At 33.1% G+C, this 23,843-nt stretch overlaps 4 protein-coding genes across 5 annotated transcripts; all 4 read left to right on the plus strand.

The window, feature by feature from the left end:
- The first annotated feature begins 2,869 nt into the window (after positions 1-2,869).
- On the plus strand, positions 2,870-4,088 carry LOC123695850 (60S ribosomal protein L29). Its single transcript, XM_045641794.1, has 4 exons — positions 2,870-2,942; positions 3,075-3,135; positions 3,228-3,292; positions 3,935-4,088. Exons 2-4 carry the CDS (start codon positions 3,099-3,101, stop codon positions 4,052-4,054), a joined length of 222 nt encoding a protein of 73 aa, XP_045497750.1. The 5' UTR covers positions 2,870-2,942; positions 3,075-3,098; the 3' UTR covers positions 4,055-4,088.
- A 4,628-nt stretch (positions 4,089-8,716) lies between these two features.
- LOC123695753 (E3 ubiquitin-protein ligase Siah1-like) lies at positions 8,717-10,588 on the plus strand. 2 transcript variants are annotated; one of them, XM_045641671.1, is made up of 4 exons: positions 8,717-8,880; positions 9,112-9,299; positions 9,589-9,730; positions 9,890-10,588. In XM_045641671.1, exons 2-4 carry the CDS (start codon positions 9,120-9,122, stop codon positions 10,546-10,548), a joined length of 981 nt encoding a protein of 326 aa, XP_045497627.1. In that variant the 5' UTR covers positions 8,717-8,880; positions 9,112-9,119; the 3' UTR covers positions 10,549-10,588. The 2 variants fall into 2 exon arrangements, with proteins under 2 accessions (XP_045497627.1, XP_045497626.1); XM_045641670.1 differs by having other exon boundaries at positions 8,717-8,866; positions 9,108-9,299.
- A 2,639-nt stretch (positions 10,589-13,227) lies between these two features.
- Positions 13,228-14,513, plus strand: LOC123695483 (gem-associated protein 6-like). Its single transcript, XM_045641343.1, has 2 exons — positions 13,228-13,502; positions 14,109-14,513. Exons 1-2 carry the CDS (start codon positions 13,348-13,350, stop codon positions 14,446-14,448), a joined length of 495 nt encoding a protein of 164 aa, XP_045497299.1. The 5' UTR covers positions 13,228-13,347; the 3' UTR covers positions 14,449-14,513.
- Positions 14,514-15,308: 795 nt separating this feature from the next.
- On the plus strand, positions 15,309-23,293 carry LOC123695610 (facilitated trehalose transporter Tret1-like). Its single transcript, XM_045641511.1, has 8 exons — positions 15,309-15,564; positions 15,648-15,745; positions 15,948-16,082; positions 16,476-16,559; positions 18,787-19,065; positions 19,478-19,598; positions 20,765-20,896; positions 22,721-23,293. The coding sequence occupies exons 1-8, from the start codon at positions 15,507-15,509 to the stop codon at positions 23,245-23,247; spliced, it is 1,434 nt and encodes a 477-aa protein (XP_045497467.1). The 5' UTR covers positions 15,309-15,506; the 3' UTR covers positions 23,248-23,293.
- Positions 23,294-23,843: the final 550 nt, after the last annotated feature.

The following is a 23,843-nucleotide window of genomic DNA, read 5'->3' on the forward strand; positions in this document are numbered from 1 at the left end:
CGTTACTCTAAAAATCGAAATCTGACATCTAGAATCGAATGCATTGATTACTTGTGAATAAAAATCATCATAAATTAATAAATTCGATTGACAAATGTTTCAAATCCGTATCGATTAATACTAAGAGCAATTAACCTAAAGAGTACTTGTATCGAGCGTATACAATTTACATATATTTGTTTCTCTCTATCTAAAGAAAACGTCGTATGAAAGAATGAGACAGCTTTAGACAACAAGCTACGTTTCAACATAGTCATGGCACCATTTTTACTATAGGTACGTATTTAGATAGATAGAAGGTGATAGTGATGGGATGTGCTTCAATCGATAAAATCGTGAATGTATTTTGCATTTACGGTTTCGTGAAATAATAAATAATAAAAAAACAAAACTTATAATTAATTTCAGTTGAATACATTATTTGTTTAATCCTACGTATATAATAAATGCGAAATTATGTGAGAAGGGATGTTACTCTTTCACTGCGGAACCGATTACAATGAAATTTTGTACATACACACATATAGGTTAGGTTTTATCCCGGAAATCCCACGTGAACGGGAACTGTGCAGGATTTTCTTTAAAAACGCGGGCGGAAAGTTAGTACATTATAAAAGAAATTTTAAAACTTGAAATGTAATTTAAAATAAAGAAGGAAATGATGATAAAGTTAAAGGAGTGAGGAGAAAGGCACAGTCAGCATGAAGGAATCATGCAGCATTTTAACAAGTTAATAAAAGGACAGTCTTAATGAAAACATTTTCCTAACATCCTACCATGGACGAATATAATCTAGATCTAATCTAATCTAATCTAATCTAATCTAATCTAGATATTTATTGGGTCCATGATCCTACTAATAAATCGAAAGTTTGTGAGGATGGATGTTTGTTACTCTTTCACGCGAATACTACTAAACCGATTACAATGAAATTTGGAAAAATTACTTTTGATCCCGTAAATCCAACAGGAATGGGAACTATGCGGGTTTTTCTTTGAAAACGCATGTATATTAAGTATGTATTTCAATAGTAGTTTCTCATCTATGAGAACTGTCATTTAATCAACCGTTTAATTTTCACATAGTTACACATTTAAAGTAGGTAACTTATGTGTAAAAAATTTCAAAATTAAAATTCACTCTCTTTAATCAAATGTATTTATTATCTACAGGAACAAAAAAAAAACGTAAGCGTAAGATTGCACAATTCTTCTAGAGTATCCATCTTGATAACACGTAGGCTCGAAATGCAGTGAACACAATATTGCAAATTGTGGCGGCGTCCAATCAACTCATGTCTCACGTTTTATACCCATTTTTTATTTAGCTCTGGAAATCTAAAACAAAATGAATTTATTAATAATCTGAAAGAGAAATTAATAAACAACAAACGAAAACTAAAACACATAGTGCAAATAAAACAACCACGTGGTATGTTTTATTTTCCTGCGGTAAAAAATTTACATCTATTATTTGCAACAACAACTACATATAAATCTGATTTATGAAACAAAATAAATAAATCAACGTTAATATGAAATAGATTTTTTGTCATAAATCGATAATATACGCTAGATGTGTTACAACACTACGGTGGTAAACAAAATGCCAAACGTGATATTATTGTGACGTTTTTTAAAAATTATTTCATTATTTTATATTCCACAACCCCATAAAGTGGGTAAATGTTACAGTTACAACATAAAATTACAAAAAAGCGCTTGATAAAACCTTCAAATAGGTTTAAAACATAAATATTTATCAATTTGCTGAAAATCACTTACCGATGGAAAGATATTTTTACATTGTTTTTATCCAAAACTCCCATTCGACTAGTGATAGCCGGTTGCTAAACATACAATAGTTATTTTAGCACACTGACAAATAAAAAGAAACACTGTACACTTTATATTTTCTAAATATTTCGTTAAAAACACTTGACGCACTGAGCCCACCAGCTGGTTGGAAAACAAACTGGCTGTTTTCCAATTACAGAGCATAATGCGACTCAGTGGCGCACAATGCCGAATTATGCTGATGCTTAATTGGAACGTGAAACGCAACAGCAGGTTGCGCTAAGTTCAGTGTTGAAAAAAAAATATTCATAGAGTTAGCAACAACCTCATTAATGTGTAAATAAAGTGGTATACATAATAATTAGTTGAAAACTATTTACGGTTATTATAAGTAATTTGGATTTTGATTATTTCATTAACATTTTTTTCAATGTTTTTACCTTCATCCATACTTATATTTATTTTTTTAACACAATTTGAATTAACTTTGATTATATCGAAAAAACTACAATGAAACGAAAGCTTTAAATTTTTTTCCAACAATTAATGATAAATCGATTGCACGCATCAATTCACGCGCATTAATTTTAAGAGTGCTCGATTGTGCGAAGCGTTGCTGTAGTTGGAACACTCAACGTTAAGCATTATGCCGCATAATGCGCTCTAGTGCTGTAATTGGAAAACGGGGACTGACTGCCGGCGCGCTACGTTTGAAGACAGTGCAGATACTCTATCGCTATCTCAATCTGGCTTATGCTGTTATTGACTAAGAGTAAGTAGATTAGAAAATATGTATTTTGTTCTGTCTTAATATAAGAACTCTATAGGTTAATTGCTCTTAGGATTAATACACTTTAATCGATGTTTTTAAGCAAGTTACCTCTCTTCGAAGATAAAATTGATAGACGTCAAATGTTGCCTATTAAATTGGCTCGACTATAATACCACGTTTTCTCTTACCGTTACCGTATGTTTTCTATCTGCAATATTCACATTTTTCTACACGTGTGACGTGTCTACCTTTTTTTTGATTTTGATTATCAATCTTATTATACTATTGTGACTTTGACAGACTTGACATGAAAATGGTTAAAATTTGACATTGACAATTGACACTTCTTTTTCTAAGTTGCTTTCTGCCGTAGGTTGGTGTTATTGTGATTACACTAAATAATTTTGAAATATCAATGAAATCTATTATTATTTGATGTGTTAATTGATTGAAAACCTTAAATACAGTGCTTGTTTATATTTTTTTGTTTATATTTTGTTTTCAGGACTTGTATCCTATCTCATAAAATATGGCAAAGTCAAAGAACCACACAAATCATAACCAAAGTGAGTAAATAATTTACTTAGTTAATTTTTAGCTTCATCGATAATTGATATATAATTCAACATATAATACACCACACGAAATCTTCTTTCAGACCGCAAGGCTCACCGTAATGGTATCAAAAAGCCTACTAAGTTCAGACATGAATCAACTCTTGGTGTAAGTATCTACGTTATTTACTTATGATGTGATATAATATCATATTTTATTCTAGCTTTTAATTGAAGGATCTACTTGTTATGTGTGTATGTTCATGCTCAGTAATTTGAGTTTACATATTTTGTAAACATTAAATAAAGCATTTATTTACCTATCATGTTTTCAAGTTGGGTCTTTCAACTGTTATGGTCTTGTATAGAACGATGGTTTTTTATTTACAAAGCAGAAATGTGAATTCAGTAAATTTTTGCACATGATAGAAAATTGTTGTACTTATATCAAAATAGGAGCAATGCATCACAATTACATATTATAATATCCTTTGGATATGTTAATAACCTAAAAGTTAATTGTTAATGATAACAATTATAATATTCAATATTATATTATTAATATTATTTTGGTTGCATACAAGATAAAATTTAGGAAAAGCTACAAATTGATTGAATTTTTGCTGTGTTTTTGCATAAAATAGCTTATCCACCCATCACTTGATGGATTTTTCTTTTATAAGCATTTATAAGCAAAGTCATGTATTAATAAAATATACTTGTTATACATTATAGTATTCTATAGAAATAAAGAAGAAACAAGAATGTAATTACACGACAAAGAAAACTCATTTATTAATATTATTTACAGATGGACCCCAAATTCTTGAGGAATCAAAGGTTTTGCAAAAAGGGTAACCTTAAACCAGCAAAACAATTGGCACGCGCAGCTGAACGCAAAGCTACCAGAGAAGCAAAAGCCAAGAAATGAATTTAGTATGTAAGAAAATAAAAAATTAAACTCATCTCATAGTTTCATTTACCTGTTCTGAGATAAATGTTAAATGAGACAAGGTAATAGACAGTTCACATTGGTGAATATTATATTATAGTCGAGCCAATTTAATAGGCAACATTTGACGTCTATCAATTTTATCTTCGTAGAGAGGTAACCTGCTTAAAAACATCGATTAAAGTGAATTAATCGATACGGATTTGAAACATTTGTCAATCGAATTTATTAATTTATGATGATGATTTTTATTCACAAGTAATCAATGCATTCGATTCTAGATGTCAGATTTCGATTTTTAGAGTAACGTCTCTGGTATTTAAAAAGAAAAAAGGTTTATTGACACAAAATTGTAGCGACGTCAGTTCTTCAATTCAGAAATTGTTTAATATGTTTAGTATGGTTTATCAGTAAAATGAAATCTTAAAATTACTTGTATCGGTTATTATTATTTTAAATATGTAATCATAATTGAAAAAAGTTAAGCAGTTCTAACAAAACGAAATATCATGTTATTCAGTGTTATTCTATGTCGTCGTTACTAGGTTGAATTTTGTTGAACCGTCAAATATTGCCTATTATAATGGCTCTACTGGGCTCTACTATAGATTTGGTGTTATACCAATCTTTACCAATTGACAAGTTGATTTTAATGTTGCCGGGATGTAACTTGACAACTTTTTAGCAAAGTGAGGAAAGCATGTAAAAAGTACTGAAACTTGACGCAAACTTCCCTCACTACACCAACAACTTGTCAAGTGGTCCCAGCTTGAACAAAAGAAAAGGTTGATAAACTTCCATATTTCAAAGCTTTTTTTGGGAATTACATTTCTAAAATTATTATTTTATATTATGGTATTCCATTATGTAACAATTATTGTGAAAATAAAGAAATAAGGCAACTCAGTAATATCACTAAATATTATAAAATAGTTCTCTGCCTGCTCCGACTGTCTGTTCACAATAAACTGAAAAATTATGTACTGCACCAATTTTCACAAATGGATAGGGTGATCTCCAGGATGGTGGTAGTACATGCCTTAGGTAGATACATAGTTTGTTGAATTTTACTGTGTAAACGATTTTAACGAAAAAGCTGTCCCCTTTGACATGTAAAATACTAGCTATCCGCCTAGCTAGGCTAGCTGGAATATACTTAGGAACTACATAATTTTAGTACGTTATTTTTGTCTGCAAGAGGTCTGGAGATAGGAGGCTTGGGAGACAAGGGTAGATTTATAATTTTAGTACGTTATTTTTGTCTGCAAGAGGTCTGGAGATAGGAGGCTTGAGAGACAAGGGTAGATTTATACGTAGGTACTTAATATCATGTTACCATAAACACCGTAAGTTATAATTTTCAATTTTCATACTGTATAATAGATCAAGAGCCCACGACGGCCAGACTTTCCTTTCTTTAGGAAAGTTGAAAGTTTCTCTGTATATTATGTCTCCGATACATGCTCTAAGTCCGATACAGATTAGAACGACTAGCGATTATCAAGTCTGGGTTGTGGTTACCTACTTTAGCAGGAAACAGGTAGTAGAGGTCTTAGTAGAGGTGTATAAAATTGTACCTAACTTTCATTATACTTTAAAAGCTAGATTTTATATATGTTACTTGGAAACTTATAAAAAGATGTTACCTCAAGAGCCGTACAGTTTTCATGGTTCTTACATCTTGCCAGACACATTTAAAAAATAACTAACATATCATCAAATTAACGCTACTACCTAAAAGTGTATCAAATATGAAATAACCCACTAAAACATTCGTTCCAGCCTTTTAGGACGTCCACCGCAGGACATAGGCCTCCCCCAAAGATTTCCATAACGACCACTCCCCTCCACTTTGATCAGGTCGTCTGTCCACCTCGTTGAAGGCCGTCCCACACTGCGACGTGTACGTGGTCGCCATTCGAGAACCTTTTTGCCCCAACGGCCATCGGTTCTGCGGGCTATATGCCCAGCCCAACGCCACTTCAACTTACTAATACGGTGGGCTATGTCGGTGACTTTAGTTCTTTTACGGATCTCCTCATTTCTGATTCGATCACGCAAAGAAACCCCAAGCATAGCCCGTTCCATAGCTCGTTGAGCGACGCGAAGCTTGTGCACCATGCCCGCGGTTAGGGACCACATCTCATCCGTATCCGTAAGTCAACACACACTGCCCGAAGACTTTCGTCTTCCGGCACTGAGGGATTTTGGACGAAAAGATGTTGCGAAGTTTCCCGAACGCTGCCCAGCCGAGTCGGATTCGACGATTGACCTCTTTCCCGAAATTGGACTTACCTAATTGGACGGTTTGTCCCAGGCTGTGGTCCCAGGTAAACGTATTCGTCAACAATTTCGAGAATAGAGTTTCCAACTGATACCGGAGTGGGCACAACATGGACATTTGACATGATTTTCGCCTTGTCCATGTTCATGCTAAGGCCCACTTGTTGTGAAACTCTGTAGAGGTCACAGGTATTAAAAATAATAGTATAATAAGTTATTACTTATCTTTTACGGGGACTTATGTTGATGGAATTTCATGTATCTCGATGACACAATAACAAAGTCATCGAGATACGTGGAATTCCATCGACATAAGTCCCCTTAAAAGATAAATAATAACTTTATTAAATATATTATACTATTATTTTTTAGTCATTTATTATAGTAAACTAATGTTTTTAGTGGGTTATTTCATATTTGATACACTTTTAGGTAGTAACGTTAATTTGATGATATATTAGTTATTTTTTAAATGTGTCTGGCAAGATGTAAGAACCTAAGGTAAGAACCATGAAAACTGACCGGCTCTTGAGGTAACATCTTTTTATAAGTCTCTGTAACATAGGTATATAAAATTTAGCTTTTAAAGTATAATGAAAATTAGGTACTTACTTACAATTTTATACACCTTTTACTACCTGTTTCCTGCCAAGGTAACCACAACCCAGACTTGATACCTAATCGCTAGTCGTTCTAATCTGTATCGGAGACATATACAGAGAAACTTTCAACTTTCCTAAAGAAAGGAAAGTCTGGCCGTCGTGGGCGCTTAGATTATAACCACAGTGTAGGTATAACTGAATAATACAGTTTTTTAATTTGATATTTTTGGTTTTATGTTATTCAAATGCAAAAAAAGCTTATCACTACATAGTAGTAGGTAAGCTAGTAAATTTATAAAGAATCCTACCATAAAAAAACAAAAATATCAAATTCAACAAAAAAAGGTCGTGTTCGCTCGTTACAATATTTTATTCACTGAAAAGTGTTTCGTCTCGGTAGTCGGTTGAGAATTGAGATGGTTTTGTTGCTATTTACCTAATCATCTTAAGCGCCTTATTCACGGTCCATTTGGACGTACGTCCCGCCAAGGTCATACACGATGCACGACGCAAAACGACCGTGAATAGTATTGACGTACGTCAATAATTATTATTATTATGTTGCTGGATGTGCACGATCAATTTTTCGTCCAGCGAGCACCCCCACCACCGCGAACGTCGTGCACATCGTGCATGCTCGATCGTGAATAGGCTTGCTGTACAGCAGTGAGCAGATTTGTCATGCTTGATGCGCGCATAGCGGCCTTGAGCTGACGTACAGCGGGGATGGACCGTGAATGTGCGTCGTGCATCGTGTATGACCTTGGCGGGACGTACGTCCAAATGGACCGTGAATAAGGCGCTTTAGGCACAAAACTGAAAAAATAGAATAAATTCGATCGCTCTTAACGGCCGAGTTTGTTAAGCATCCGCCCCGGATTTGAGCGAAAGGATGCGAGTTCGAGTCCCGCCTCATGATCGAATTTTTTCTATTCTTTATAAAATAATACAGTTTTTAATTTTTATCGTAATTTCTTACGTCCTAAATGCATGCTTTCGCCTTAGCTTTCGCTTTTAAGTCTTAAGAAAAAAATAACGATACATTATTCGTGAGATAGGTAGCCTTTTTTTTTTAATAGTGGGGAAATGTTCCAAAGATACCCACGGCCCCCGGGGAAGGAGCCGTGGGTTATTTCGGATTCTTACCGACTAAAACCCCACTGTGTTCCGTCGAGCCGCTTTAATGATGGGGCCGCGGGTATTGGTTAGAATTCTTCCGCGACCAGGTATTAGGTAGCCCAGGGTAATGCAATCAAACAAAATTCAGGTTCACCTTATCTACCATTTCTAGACGTCAATGATCGGTAGAGTCATGAAATGTTAACCATTTACCGTTGTGAAACCTCTCGCTCAGACCATTTTTGGATAGCTTTCGCGTATAGGGCTGTGGTATAGGGAAAACCACAGGGAACGCATCGCTAAGTGAAGGGTAATAGATTACATTTTTTCGAAACAAATATTTTTTTGTTGCACTGTCTAGTTATTAGAACCTTCCTATTTTTTACTTTTTGTATGTTGCAACTATAAATAACGTTATACCACATAATTATGGTAACATTAGAGTAGCAAATTAGGGGAAAAACATAGGTCAAAATCAATATCCGTTAATTCATAAGAAAATATGAACCGTAATGTGATAATTACAGAGTTTCTTTTTCGGTACGTATTTAATTTGGTACCATATTATATATATCTAGATATCATACATAAGTGACGTGTAATCATAATTACAAAAGGTTAAAGGACAAAGGTACTCTTTGTGGTAATCAAACATGGAGTAGGTACTGCAGGAAGTGATATAGTTGTTTTATTCATTATTGTTTGAATTTTCTGTTTGTTCTGAAACTTATAGCTTTTTATCAATACAAACAAGATATTATTTATCAATCAGAATCAATATTTATCACCTTATCATAAAAAGTAAGTAATTAATTATGTTTAATGTGTTTTCATTTGCTAATGATCTTACATGTAAAAACATATAAAAAAAGCTAAAATTCATTCATTAATAACATTTTCCATTTGACTGCATTCGTGTTTTAAGTTAAAACTATCTTTTGTTTAAAAATTTAATATTAACGTAGTTTAGTTGAAAACTAGTGTTGAAAGTGGTAGATATACCTAATATCTTATATTCAATTTTATTTTAAGAAAAAACAATGGAGGCTCCTCAGTGCCCCGTGTGTGTTCAGGCTATGACTGTGCCAATATTCCAATGCCAGTCCGGGCACAGCTTATGTAATACCTGCACCAGTAAGTTAACTCCACCGATATGTCCCATGTGTAGACAAACCATGACTCAAATGAGAAACTGGCAATTAGAAGACTTGGTGGCACAGGTACTTAAGATTTTATTGTATTATATATTTTTATTTTTTATATTCATATTATTTATATGATATATGAATATGAGTTAAAGTAGGTAGGTAAGTGTCTTGAGAACTCTTGAAGTGCTTGGATGATTTGAAATCATCAAATAACGACACAATTATTTTTAAACAAATAAAATGTTACAGGAATGAATGTAATGTAGTTTATCTTAATATTTTCCTTGTATTATCATTGCAATGTAAATTTGTTCAAATTATTTTGTATGGATATTAAAATGTATTATATCAATATTTACAGTCAGTTACACCATGTCCAAACAAGAATAAGGGTTGCATCATAAGATCAACAAAGAAAGACATGGAGGAACATCTAAAGGAGTGTATTTTCAGGATGCTTGATTGTCCACTTGGCAAAACATTTGGAACCTGTTCATGGTCTGGTAAGTTAAGTCTTTATCGGTTTTATCCTATTTTGTTTACTTCAGTTTTAATATGTTTTTATGTACAACGTTACATGCCATGCCTTAAGGCTTAATAGTATCCTGAATGTCTTTTGTTGCTAATAAATAGTATAAAAAAATCGAATTTTTCTTTTTTAGGAAAACACAAGGATTTAATGAACCACTTCCAAGAGTCTCACCCTCAAAACTGTGATAAAAAGCCAAATTCAGATATAACTTTTGAAAAAATTTCTACTACCTCTGATTATCGATTCCTATATTTGCTCCAACAGAACAAACAAGTATTTATTTTATCATTCAAAATTGACACTGTTCAAAAACTTGCTTATTGGTTGGTGCAATATTTGGGAACTAAAAGTGCAGCTATGCAAAATATTTATGAGATACATATTACAAGTTTGCAAAATGTAAAACGAAAGGTGGTGTTTGCTGATCACTGCTTCAGTGATTCATTGGATGTCAATGATGTTTTTCGTCAAGCCAAATGTGCTGTAATGCCCCTAATAATGTTGAATCATTTTATTGGAAATTCCAAATTGGTATTTCGCTGTTTGATTAAACGTAGAAGTAGTGAACCAGAGCCTTTGGTTAGTCAAAAACCAAATTTCATGAAAGGTAGATCTTTAAGTCAAACTAGACCGGGGCCTTCACAAGGTAGACCAAAACCTAATACTTATCATCAAACTAGACCGGGACCTTCACACGGTGGACCAAAACCTAATACTTATCATCAAGCTGGACCGGGACCTTCACACGGTGGACCAAAACATAATACTTATCAAGGAAAGCAGATATAACCACAAGGGAAACCTATTTATAATTTTTTCCTTCTGCCTTCTAATGAGCCATTTATTTTCTTCATCCTAAAGACTAAGTTAACTACATAGTAGGATGATAATATATACCAGAAGTTTTGTTATAACTTTGTACTAAGTATATACTTAGTAACTAGACTGCCTAGCCTCCTTGGTAAAATGGTTAACGCCTAAGCGTATCCGAGGGGTCTGGGTTCGATTCACGTTGAAGATGTACGCATAATGCATCTGACCCATACCCCACTAGGAGACATGGGACTTCACTTCACTTCTGTAGGATTAATAATTAAGTAATAAGGATTATGCATGGAAATCTGAAATTAAGCAGGCGATTATGTTCCTCTATATTTTTTGTTTTAAATTGTAAAATAAATTAAATCATAATTAAGTATTGTGTGTATGTATGTAGGTAATCAATAAAGCTGTAATCAATAAGATTTTGTTTAAGTTTTCGTATCTACTTCTGGTCCCTCATTCTATATTGGCTTAATTAATATAAGTTATACATACCTACATAAAATAAAATCTTAGGAAAGTCAAAACAGTACATACATTATAGATAGGGAGGCGAGGTAGCTAAATGGCGTAATTAAACGGCGCCGTCGAGACTTATCAAAATCGATAGATAAAATAATTTCGAAAAGAAAAGCTTCTATGGTAAAAACCATTTTAGCGGTGGGTTTGGCGTGTACGGATTTTCAAAAATGTAAAAAAAAAACAGTTACTTGGGCATTCTCGAGCGCGTCAGATATTCATACTACGTATGCCCCAAGTGCCTCTGATAACAACGGTATACTAATCTGCCGGTTTGCGCGGTGGGGCTAGGCATATTAATTCGTCAAAAATGCACAAAAAAAAATTTACTCGAGCGCGTCAGATTTTCGGAAGGGGTGTTAAGTAGGCCCCAAGGAAACTCCCCTTAAAAAAACTGACGATTTCGGCGTGACGATAAGTTATGATGAATTTTTGAAAATGCAGAAAAAAAAAATCCTTTTGAAATACTCGAGCGCGTCAGATTTTCATAGGGGAGGTTTATCTCGGTCTCCTGAAAGCATATTTTCTTAATCTGACAAAAATGTTGGTGGGTTCTCTTAATCTGACCGAAAAAGGTTTGAGAGTTTCTTTTTTTTAATCATCGTTATTTCATATCAATTTTTCTTAACACCCTCAGTTTTCGTGATATACTCAAAAAACCGGGAGTTTGAGTTTTTATGAATTATGATGCTTCAAGTCAAAAAGTTTTAACTTTGGACAAAAATGTAAAGAGACCTTTTTTGTGTAAAATAAAATTACCTTTTTTGTTTATTCAAACTTTTTTTTTGTAAAATCTATCGTTCGCGACTTATAATATACTGCAACGCGTTTTTCGGAAGACGAAATGGCTCCTCCAGACTTCCGGTCACGCGGAAACCGGCAGATTTTGTATTTTTAGTAAGTTTTAGATTATATTCTTCAAAATAAAAATAAAAACAATCGCGCTCGAGAATGCCGGATTAACGTTTTTTTTTTACTAGTTCGCGACCCTATAACTTGGCGGCGTCAAGGACTTATCGTCAGATTAGTTAAATTTAGTCTTAAAACACTAAAATCAACCCCCAATATCTTAATCTGACGCGCTCGAGTATTTCAGACTATCGATTTTTTTTTACTAATCTGATCGTCTATCCTGGGCGCGCGTCACTACTTAAAGAGCTAAATAGTTAACAAGGTTGTTCTATTAGGTCTAAGGTATCTCTCATATCTTAAACTGCCACGCTCGAGTATTGCAGAAAATTCCCCTCTTCGCCTCCCTATCTATTACATCTTAGCATTACATATACATTATTATTTTTTAAAGATATTTTACATTTACTTTGGGCGTGATCTACAATTTATGCCGAAGGCAAAAGTAGTTTTTAGAATTTTTGTCTGTTTATCTGTGGCCTAATCTCAAAAAATACAGCATGGGTTTTTATTTCCGATCCGTAGCCACAGAATTATTAAGTTGTGTTGTGATTGAATATGATGTTATAATATAGCTGTTGCTTAATGTGTTGATGATAATCTGTGATGATAATTATATTAATATATCCGAACATTAGTCGACCTACACCGGCGCGGCGGCGTGTTAATAGAATAAGACCAATAATTTTATGATAAATTTAGTGTATTAAAAAATGTATTAAAAATGGGTTGACTGGGAAAATCCTGGACGGGATATTTTTTATTAATTACATATTAAAAAATCTTTTATTTTCATTTTTTATTAATTGCAGTTTCGAGTTAATAAAACAATTTTGTAATAAAACAGCGCTGACATAATTTTTTTTCATCATCCTATCAATGGTCCGTGAGCCAGGAACAGATTTTATGACCAAGTTCCTCTCAAGCGGTAATTAGGTAGGTAATAAAATGCATCAAAGTATAGTATTATGAAGCCTCGTGAACGTCAGCTGGAGCTCGGTTGGGGGGAAGAGTTGTAGCCCCACGCACGTAGGAAAAAAAATACATTCATTCATTTCCTCTCAGCTAAATATTTGTCAAATTGTAGTAACCCAATATCTCAACGAAAAAAATAATCAGCTGGCAACATGGTGTATACGTCAGATTGTCAATGTCATTTGTCAATTATTGTCTTATTGTGTCAACTGTCATAGTAGCTGAAGTACAAAATACAAATAAAATTTCAGAAAGTTTATTGAAAAATGTTATTTATATTATAATAGTTTAATCGATGTATATATAATATTTAAATTATAGAATGATTTATCGACTAATGATACATTAAGAATAAAATATATAATGGATACTATAAACAATGTTATATGTGATTACAGTATATTAAAAGGCGATCCAGAATTTTTGATTTCCTTAATTAATAAATACGTTTTAGTGGATGTTCTTAAAAATGTAACATTTGCAGGATATGTGTTAGCTATTGATCCAGAGCAATATAGGTATACAATACTATTGTTACTAATTTTGAAGTACCTACTATATTGAGTTGATTGTTCATCCTTTCATTTGATTCACTATTTAATGTTGAAAAAACCACCATGAATGTGTGATAAAACCACCATGTGCGTTCCTTTGTAAAATATATAATAATAATTCACAAACAATGATCAATTCAATAGTTGTTTTCGTAATTTTTAGCAAAGAGGCTCATATTATGATATGGTTTTACATAATAATATCATCATCATCAGCCCATATACGTTCCCACTGCTGGGACACGGGCCTCCTATGAGGGTACAGGCCATAATCCACCACGCTGGCCAAGTGCGGGTTGGCGGATGACACATGTCGTCGAACTTTTTTAATTCTTCGACATGTCGGTTTCCTCACGATGTTTTCCTTCACCGTTCGAGCAGTGGTGGCTCAGTGGTGAGACCTCGAACTTCGAATCGATAAGTCCGTGGTTCGAGACCAGGCGAGCGCGCAGGAAATAAATTGATTTTTCAATTTATCTGCGCATGTTGTAACATCACCACTGCTCGAACGGTGAAGGAAAGCATAATAATATGTGTTTTACATATTATATCAAAAGCATTTATTTTCAGTATTGTTTTATTGGTATTACATGGAGATTCATATAGAAGAGTGCTTATACCAGGACATGCAGTATCAAACATCACAGAAAGTACTCCATCAGACATCAAACCTTTGCTTAACACAACCCATATAAACACAGAAAATGTATCAGGAAGAAAACTAAGGATTATATCTTGGTTCAAAAAGAACTTACTGCCAGTGAATGAGTCTGGTGATAATATTACCCTTGGAAATGCTACTATTTTACCACCCTATGGGCCAATGGATATTTGCACAGATAATCCAATAGTAGCCAATCAAGTACGAGGTATCATTATGAAAATGCCTGTTGATTATGCACCTGTATGAAATGTATAAAATTTTCATTGTACCCTGAATTATTTTGATATGAATAAATTGGTGTTATGTAAATATCATATTCATTTTAATAATCATATTCCACAAATAAATTTATTTAAGGCCAAGCCAAAAGTCAAAACACAGAGGGAATACCGCAACCAATTTTATAGAGATATGCTTAGGATTCTAACCATACAATCACAGAAATTCTTGAAGCATCATTATTACGAAAATAATTATTAGGTATATCATTGGCCAAGAACTTTAAAACTGATATTAATTTTATTCTTTAATTATTTAAGTTTAAACTGTTTATTATGTTGATTTCGCGACGTACAATGGGACATACATATTTAACAAAATCAATCAAGTACTGATGTACCTACTAAGTACCTTGATTTATTTGTTTTCATTCGTCATTAATATTTTATAATTTTATAATAAAATATTATAAAGGCGAAAGTAACTCTGTCTGTCTATCTGTTACCAATTTGCATGAAAATTTGGTATAGAGATATTTTAATACCCGAGAAATTACTTACATAGGCTACTTTTTATCCCGGGACATAGAATAGGTTTTATTCCGGAAATCCCACGGGAACGGGAACTATGCGGGTTCTGCGCGGGCGATGCCGCGGGTGGAAAGCTAGTGTTTTATATTAAAGGGGAAACATTAGAAAGTCTAGATTATTTTTGTCCACTTGATTTGACAATGCTTTGTACTAGGTAGCATAATCTGTGGCGTAGAAATTACTATACACACACATATGAAAAGATAATACGAATGACGTCATGATGCGTCGTAAGGTCGTAACTCGTATGATTGTAAATTTCAGTAGGTATACGTACCAAACCTACTTGCGGCAATAGACTTCTCTGTCTTCAGCATAATTTTGTGACATTCGTATTTAAACGACGGCCACCGATAAACGTGTATCATATTTCAATGCATAATAATAACATTGTTTTGTACAGAGTATTAAAAAATAAATTGCACAGTTTTTTTTAAGTATAGTAAATTTACAAAAATGAATTATTAAATTATTAGTCATTAATAATTTGGAAAAATGGGCTCTACATCAGTATCAATAAATAGAAAAGTGCAATATTTAGCGGGCATAAGCGGTAAGTGGCGGCTTTGCGATTGGCGGCAAATACGAATGTTATTGAGGAACTAATGTGAGTGCCATTATTTGTTTTGTTCTCAGTATCCTTCGCGTTTACATTTACCGGGGCTGCATTATCATGGCCATCGCCCGCAATTCCAAAGTTCAGAAATGGAGAATCAAATATTCAAATTACTGACGTAAGTTAACTAAGTAGGTACAGGTACGCGATTTGAAAAAAAAAAAGTTTTTTTTGTTTTCACATTTCAAACGTTTAGAATGATTACTGCATGCTTTCTAATATTTATTCAATTAGGTAAATAATATTACAATAAATATGGAGTTCCAACTTTTCTAACTTTCTGAATTAATAGACTTAGAGACATTATGTACGTATTTTAGGAGCAAAGTTCATGGGTGGTCGCTCTCTGTCCTCTTGGAGCTCTACCTGGTTGTTATCTTGGACAGATTTTATGTGAGGGAATTGGGCGACGACGGACTGCGCTTGCGGCGCTTTTACCAGGATTTTTAGGTGCAGTACGTTGATTCGTGATTTTAATACATTCTAGTTGCCATACCTTATAAAATGATCATCGCTACATTTATTCAAATTAACTCCTATACTAGAGTCGATTAGTTAAAAATAATCCTGAAAAAGTTACCAATTTTAATGCTTGACAAAATTCAAAATGCTGAGAAATTCAAATTTCGTGAAAGTAGTTAGTTACTGCATACTTACATAAATTTTGCAGAAACTATTCGAAGTTCGAACTATAATTTTGCACTGAAAATTTGAAGGCGACAGTACCATTTCCTCGCAATCAGCACATTAACAACGCCTAAAAGTGTCCTTTTATGTACCTATCTAATGTTCAGAATCACTGACATTATGTTGTGTGAAGATTAAATTGATTATACCTACATTTACAGCTCCTACTGCTATTTACTAAGATGCCGTGGATTATGTGCATAGCAAGAATAACGATTGGAATTGCAAATGGAATCACAGCCGTGGTAAAGAAACATTTCAAAATACGTAACTAACTAACGTAACGGCACCAGTCTTGTACAGATTAAGGAAAAAATTCAAGTTTTTTGCAAATTTCTCATAGGTTTTTTAATTTTATTGGATATTGTTTTTGAATACCTTTAGTTCAATGTTAGTTTAACATAACCATTGTTAGAAAAAAGATTACAATGCATAAATAATGAAGTTATTAATAAATTAAAAAACCACTTTTTTGCACCAGTGTTGGACAGTTAAAATCTAATGATGGACACCCAGTTTTGGACAACATCCAGTTATGAACACCCATTTATGGACTGTACCTAAAGTTGTTTCTCCAGTTATTTACACTTGGAGAAGACTTATAGTTATCAATAAAATGTTGCAAATGATGATTGGAATACAATAAATCTGGGATGTATTTATAAAAAATAGTATTTATTAATTATTTTGCATACTTATAATATTTTAAACAGTCTTAATTTCCATTTTATAGGAAAAAATTGGACAAATGCATCGTTAAATAAGAGTTGTGTCTGTTAAGAAAAAACAATATGGGTTTTCTATGATTACTCAATAAGTCAGGGATGAAAAATATAACTAAAAAAAGTACTGCCACACATCCATCCATTTTGGGAACTCTTCTTCTTCGTCGTATCACTCTAGTCAGAGTGAAGGGTGGTCAACATGAGGTTTGAAGGGTAGATGTTACCCGCTTCACGATGTTCCACCATATCTCTCTGTTTCCTGGCATTCCGCTACACTCGTGAAGTGAACCGCCAATAGCAGCCTTAATCTGATCGATCCATCGACATGGATTCCAAATTGTAGCACGAGGCAAAAAGCTTCTTTTAAACTGTTGTCAAGATAGTTTAGCAGCAGACAGTGGTCTTGGAAATTGGAATGGATCGCTATCCAAACAGTTCATCAGAGATGATAGATGCGTTACAATGCGCTTGTGGATGCGATTTATCTACGCAGTGATAGAGGATGAAGCGAGAACGAGTCGCACAGCAGATAATGACCCATTGTTCTAAAATATATTCTTCATGTTCAGATATATATTATGTTGTTGGACCCATTGAGCAGACCTTAGGACTTTTAACTGATAGTTTATTGTGCAAAATTATTCTTGGCACTTCAAATCCTTCAGCGGCTTTTGTTACTTTATCCCCATTATTAAGGGCATTGATTGCATTACCAATTTGTCGGGGAGTTTAATTTTAACAAAAAATATCAATGTCCATTATAGGAACCAAAGCAAATCCAGTCATGGACAATTGTTGTACAATATTGGAACCCTGTGTTCGAAATGGTCGTGATAGGTATATTATTAATCAGAAAGAAAAGACAATATAGAAAAGCGCATGTAATTAATATCTTAAAAAAAAGTTTAGTTTCGACATTTGTCCATAAATGGATATATCCATAGAATTAAATCCAGTTATGGACACTGACGAATTTTATTTAAACAACTTAACCTATCATGATACTAAATCGTGTAATATTTCGTACACTTAACTACTATAAATAAAAGTAATGTCAAATTTTGCTAAGATTTATACAAAAATTCTTAAAAACAAAATTGTGTCCTCACTTCCTTAACGATTTCCTTAGTAAAAACGGACTTCTTAGAAACGAGTCGCAGCAACTAAACACAAAGTTATGCCATCTTCAAACATTTTGTCCGAATAAGACGAAGTGTCGTATTTTGATAGTTTATGAACCAAACTTTTATTTTAAGTATTGCCAAATTATATAACGTTTATTTTGGTCTTATTATTTAAATTTTATATTTATTTTGTCCATTACTGGATGCTTGTCCACCACTGGTGCCGTTACCTTAATACTTACTTAGAACATTACTTTTATGATATTTTTTGACAAGTATTTCACTTACTTTGGGACCTACTGTCGTAATATATTATAATTATTGTAAAACATAAAATGGACAAATAAATTTATTTCATTTCATTTCAATTACTCTTATACCTACGCAAAAACATTTATTCAGATTTATATACCTAAAATTACAAATTTATAGATCATCACAATCTGAATTAGTTCATAGGTTTATTTTCACTCGGGTGCCATTCTATTGAAGATGAGAGAAGTCGCAAGTCCTAGTTACATCCAAACAAACATCCATATTTTACTTTAATAAAATACGGATGTTTGTTTATAGCTATCCTTGCGTCGTGTACATCATTTGATTAAGATGCAGATAAATTACAGGTGACAATGGTATATTTAACAGAAATAGCTGATAAAGAGATCAGGGGCGCTCTGGGAATGCTGACTCAAGTGATGATTAATGGGGGAAATCTCGTTATGTACGGAGTGGGTCCCTTCGTGTCATATACAGCACTTAACTCCATACTTCTCTCGTTGTCGGTTATATATGCCCTGCTGTGTCTCTGGATACCAGAGTCGCCATACTATCATTTGAAAGACGGGAGAATAGATGCTGCGAAGAAAGTATTCATGGTTATTAAAGGCACTAAAGATGAAGCGGTATGTATCGTACTCGTAATTATGTTCATCTAATAAACTTTAATGATGCCTATCTGAGAGTATCTAGATATAGATGTATGTAGGGATGTGTAGAGTACATAAAGTTTTGAGTCTTCGTTTTAAGATAATAATGAATAAAAATATATATTATAATATATAATATACCTATATTACCTATAAAGGCGAAAGTTTGTATGGATGTATGGATGTTTGTTACTCTTTCACGTAAAAACTACTGAACCGATTACAATGAAATTTAGCACACATATAGAGGGTAACTTGGATTAACACATAGGATAGTTTTTATCCCGGAAATCCCACGGGAACGGGAACTATGCGGGTTTTCCTTTGCAAACGCGGGTGAAGCCGCGGGTGGAAATCTAGTACCTAATGAATAAATTATAATTTCTAGTGGGCAAATGAACAATTGGCTATTATGAGGCAACATGTGCAAGAAAGTATGGAAAATAAAACAACTGCAAAAGAGCTTTTGACTAATTTACGATACCGAAAAGCACTGTATATTGTTGCAGGTATAATATTTCAAATTTTGATTAATCTATAAATTTATAATAATCTTGATCTTCTTTTAAAAATTATAGGAAAATACTAACTAAACATGGAAGAGTTATATGAAGGACTAAATGTACGTATAATTTTGAATAATAAAACTATGACCTTTAGTCTTAAACGTAGAAAGATAGAAAAATATAAACGTACCAAGTGTTTATCAAGAGATTTCGTTATATCCATATTACATTGATACTTTGTATTATAGATAAATATCGTATATAAGTATTGCTATCTTTATTTGCTAACCTTCACTAATATTTAGTTTTGTAGTGTATATTCTTGTTATATGTAATTTTTTTTTAATTACTGATTTGCAAACGATGCATTTTTTTCAATGTTCAATTTTATAACAAATATTTTGAGCAATTATTAGGAAATCAATTAATTATAATCAATTATTACGTTTAGTTTATTTGTCGAAAAGAGCTTTTTTCAAACATTGAAATATACATATGGAGACGACACCGCCTACATCATTTATGTTCCGCTCAACATACGCCATATGGCGTAACTGCACGCTCATTTTTTATTTGTTTTAAAGTGAACCACATCAAATATGCCTTCGTGTGTGTTACGATATTGCAAAAATAATAAATATAATACAAATAATAGGGAAAAGTGCAAAGGAATAACTTTCATCGGTAATACCTAACTATGTAGATAATAATTTTTAAAAATTCGTTAGAGCAAAAAAATGGCGCACAGATTTTGTTCGTGGTGTCTCCTCCATACGTAGTAATATTATCTCAATGTTTTCAAATGATTCTTTAAAAATTCAAATACAGCTAACAATGGTAGTTACCACCTGATTTTTTATTATTAAATGCTCAAAAGTTTTGTTTGTGTAGAAAATTTAAAGCACTACCTGTACAATATACCTACATACCTAGTAATGTAAATTATAATTACCTACCTACTTAAAATTGCATTTACATACTTAAATTCTACAAACAAAATGTGCCAATGAAATTAGTTTTGTATTAGTGGTAACTACTTTTGAAGATATAAAAAATAATAAATAGTACGGATTTTTTACAGCATTATTAAAAAATACATTAATTTTACCAACTTTTTGACATACGGTATCTGTAGATAGGTATTAATTTATTAAAAATTGTCCTAATAGGTCTAAAGATCCTACAGTACATGACGGGCCAGTGTGCGATTCAAGCGTACTTGGAGCCTATATTCCGTCAGAGTAGTTCTGTGTCCGGGCCCTATGTGAGCATCGTGTATGGCTTAGTCCAGTTCGGAGCAGGTAAGACGTCGTTTATACACTAGCTGCTCCGCGGGGTTTCACCCCCGTGATTCCCGTTGGTCGTAGCGTGATGATATATAGCCTATAGCCTTCCTCGATAAATGAGCTATCTAACACTGAAAGAATTTTTCAAATCGGACCAGTAGTTCCCGAGATTAGCGCGTTCAAACAAACAAACAAACTGTTCAGCTTTATAATATTATTAGTATAGATGTATTTGCGTGATACATAAGATATATATAAAAAAATATATAGATATATAAAATTTACTTAAGACAATAAGTTAATGAATAATGAAGTCGTTAGTATGTACGCATATTAGCAATGAATAATATAAGTATCTAGATGCAGATACTATTATTAGTTACATTATCCTTATACCTAGTTACCGAAATAAAACTCGACGTTCTTGAGAGTTGAGCTTAACTACTATATTATTATATCTTTGTTTTAAATGTTTGTATATACAAACGCTAACTACCTTATTTATGACTTTTATCAAATATTACATAGGGACAAGGCGCTGGTAGTATTCAATGTCTAGAGATAATAATTTATTGCGTATGGAACAAATATTAAGTAATAGAAACGCGGGAAATATGTTATATACGTCATTACATCGTCATTATAATTAAAGTGTTCAAATGTCACTTGAAAAAATGAGAAATAACAAAAATAGGTACTTAGTTAACTACCTAAAATAAAAATTACAATTACCGCACACTAAGCCGCACACGTACGATATCTGTATACCTAGTTAGTTATAATAAAAATAACTCGCCAAATGTGTTGATCGCCAAAAGCGGCGATATTACATTATATATTATATTATATATTTGTATTATTATAACTCAAGAGCGGCTCGATCAATTCGGCAAATTTTTTTAGCGATTTTGTCAAGGCACAAGACAGAGAAAACACCAAAATGGGACAATACGGCCTAATAACGTTTCCTGGGTCAGCTAATTATAGTTATAATCATATTCAATTTTTATAAAACGCCATAGGTTCCTATTATTGATACTTATCGATTGAAACTATTCATGAGCTATGGAGCTGCAATAATATACGATGTGTAGGAGTTTTATATAGCTGACGATAGTGCAGTGAACTTAATGCTTATATAAATAATTATTATTTGTTATCTTAATACTGTCTAGCGCAGTCTGGAGCTATCGTTGTATAATCTATACCTACATATAATAAATCTGTAGAAGGGTCAATTCTGTACATTGAAAATATTGAAAAAATAAATAGCAGGGGGTGTTACTGGATCGATACCAAACCCAAATATGTGAATAAAAATTTTTTTGTCTGTCTGTCTGTCTGTATGTGAAGACATCACGTGAAAACTTACGGTTCGATTTCGATAAAACTTGGTATAATTATACCTTATTATCCTGGACGTAAAATAGGATACTTTTTATCCTGGAAAAATACGTAGAAAAAAAAAATCTTAATTTTTCAGTTTTATCCATAGACGTTGTTCTGTAGAACCGCGAACACACGTTGGGTATTATTATAGGCCTAGCCGTATTTGGGTCCAATAGATATTTATAAGATGTTATTGTCAGAGTTACTCAAAATGGAGAAATAAACCACCAACGCGAAGACCGACATCCGCGCGGACGGAGTCGCGGGCGGAAGCTAGTATTTTATAAATTGCTTTTCTTTAAATGTAAATTCGTATCATATAAGCAGCCACGTGATTAAAATAAACAATCATTTTAAAAATCAATATGCAAATACAAAACCTGAGTTTGGTAATTAAAGTTTTTCAAATAACCTAATACCTATTAACTACAAATTTACTTCTGTGTACAGGTATTGGCGCAACATTTCTAACTGGATACTTCGGTCGCAGAATTTTAATGTTGATATCCAGTACGGGGGTTGCACTCTCTCTGACCGCTGTTGGAATATATTTCTTTTTACAAGACGCTTATCACCTTTCACCGGAGAAATTGACATCGATATCTGCATTGCCTCTAGTTGGTGTGATGGGTTTCAATATATTGTACAGTGTCGGTTTGGGTAACTTGCCCTATATTCTACAAGCAGAACTATTCCCTATAAACGTCAAAACCGTTGCATCAAGCTTAGCCACTATGATAGCATGTATAATGAACTTCCTCGTCACGAAATCGTATCAAGGCATCAAAGATGTGTTCGGACATTACACGGTTTTTTGGTCATTCGCTAGTATCGCATATTTTGGTATATTTTTCATATACTTTTTTGTGCCAGAGACAAAAGGAAAAACTTTGGAAGAAGTTCAAGATAATATGAAGAAGGAGGCGGTTGAATTAGAATTATTGAACAAAGATGATATTGTCAAAGCCAAAGAATAATAAAAAATGTATTATTGTAAGTTATGTGATTAAAAATTCAGATGTTTTTCGATGTTTTACTTTTGTACTATTCACGTATGCCTTCACATAAATTACGTAATACATGAAGAGCATAATTCTGATTTTGGAAACAATCTCGTATGTATATTGTACCAGATATTTGGATTAAAAAAAATTAGAGAATTATGTAACTAATGACATATTTTATAAATAAATACCAAAATCAGTTAGGTACGTTTTTTTTGCCTTAGATTTTTATTGCTATGTTTCACCCGCGCGCATAAATCAGTTACTTCCTTTTAATCCTAATGTTCCTGAGGGAATATCGGCATAAAAAATAGTCTAAGTTACTCCTCATAGCAACAGCTATCTGCTAGTGATGAGTCTCATCAAAATCGGTCGAGCCGTTCCTGAGAATAGCCGGAACAAACAGACAGACAAAAATTTGTAGAAAAACAATATTTCGGTATATGTACAGGTCCTTCCATATATGTATACATTTAGTAAACTCAAACACTAATTTATTCAATAAGACCTCTTTTAGAAGCACTTTCACTACATTACATATTTACCAATGTAAAAATAGTTTTTTCCAT

Source organism: Colias croceus, chromosome 11 (genome assembly GCF_905220415.1).
Source record: "Colias croceus chromosome 11, ilColCroc2.1".
NCBI lineage: Eukaryota > Metazoa > Arthropoda > Insecta > Lepidoptera > Pieridae > Colias > Colias croceus.

Excerpts from the sequence above, each read along its gene's own strand:
- LOC123695850 (XM_045641794.1), top strand. The coding sequence starts at position 3,099 with ATGGCAAAGTCAAAGAACCACACAAATCATAACCAAA. Across the intron at positions 3,136-3,227 it reads CCACACAAATCATAACCAAA|ACCGCAAGGCTCACCGTAAT; the intron begins GTGAGTAAATAA and ends ATCTTCTTTCAG. Across the intron at positions 3,293-3,934 it reads GACATGAATCAACTCTTGGT|ATGGACCCCAAATTCTTGAG; the intron begins GTAAGTATCTAC and ends TATTATTTACAG.
- LOC123695753 (XM_045641671.1), top strand. The coding sequence starts at position 9,120 with ATGGAGGCTCCTCAGTGCCCCGTGTGTGTTCAGGCTATGACTGTGCCA. Across the intron at positions 9,300-9,588 it reads TAGAAGACTTGGTGGCACAG|TCAGTTACACCATGTCCAAA; the intron begins GTACTTAAGATT and ends CAATATTTACAG. Across the intron at positions 9,731-9,889 it reads TGGAACCTGTTCATGGTCTG|GAAAACACAAGGATTTAATG; the intron begins GTAAGTTAAGTC and ends TTTCTTTTTTAG.
- LOC123695483 (XM_045641343.1), top strand. The coding sequence starts at position 13,348 with ATGGATACTATAAACAATGTTATATGTGATTACAGTATATTAAAAGGC. Across the intron at positions 13,503-14,108 it reads ATTGATCCAGAGCAATATAG|TATTGTTTTATTGGTATTAC; the intron begins GTATACAATACT and ends ATTTATTTTCAG.
- LOC123695610 (XM_045641511.1), top strand. The coding sequence starts at position 15,507 with ATGGGCTCTACATCAGTATCAATAAATAGAAAAGTGCAATATTTAGCG. Across the intron at positions 16,083-16,475 it reads TACCAGGATTTTTAGGTGCA|CTCCTACTGCTATTTACTAA; the intron begins GTACGTTGATTC and ends CTACATTTACAG. Across the intron at positions 19,066-19,477 it reads AAGGCACTAAAGATGAAGCG|TGGGCAAATGAACAATTGGC; the intron begins GTATGTATCGTA and ends TATAATTTCTAG.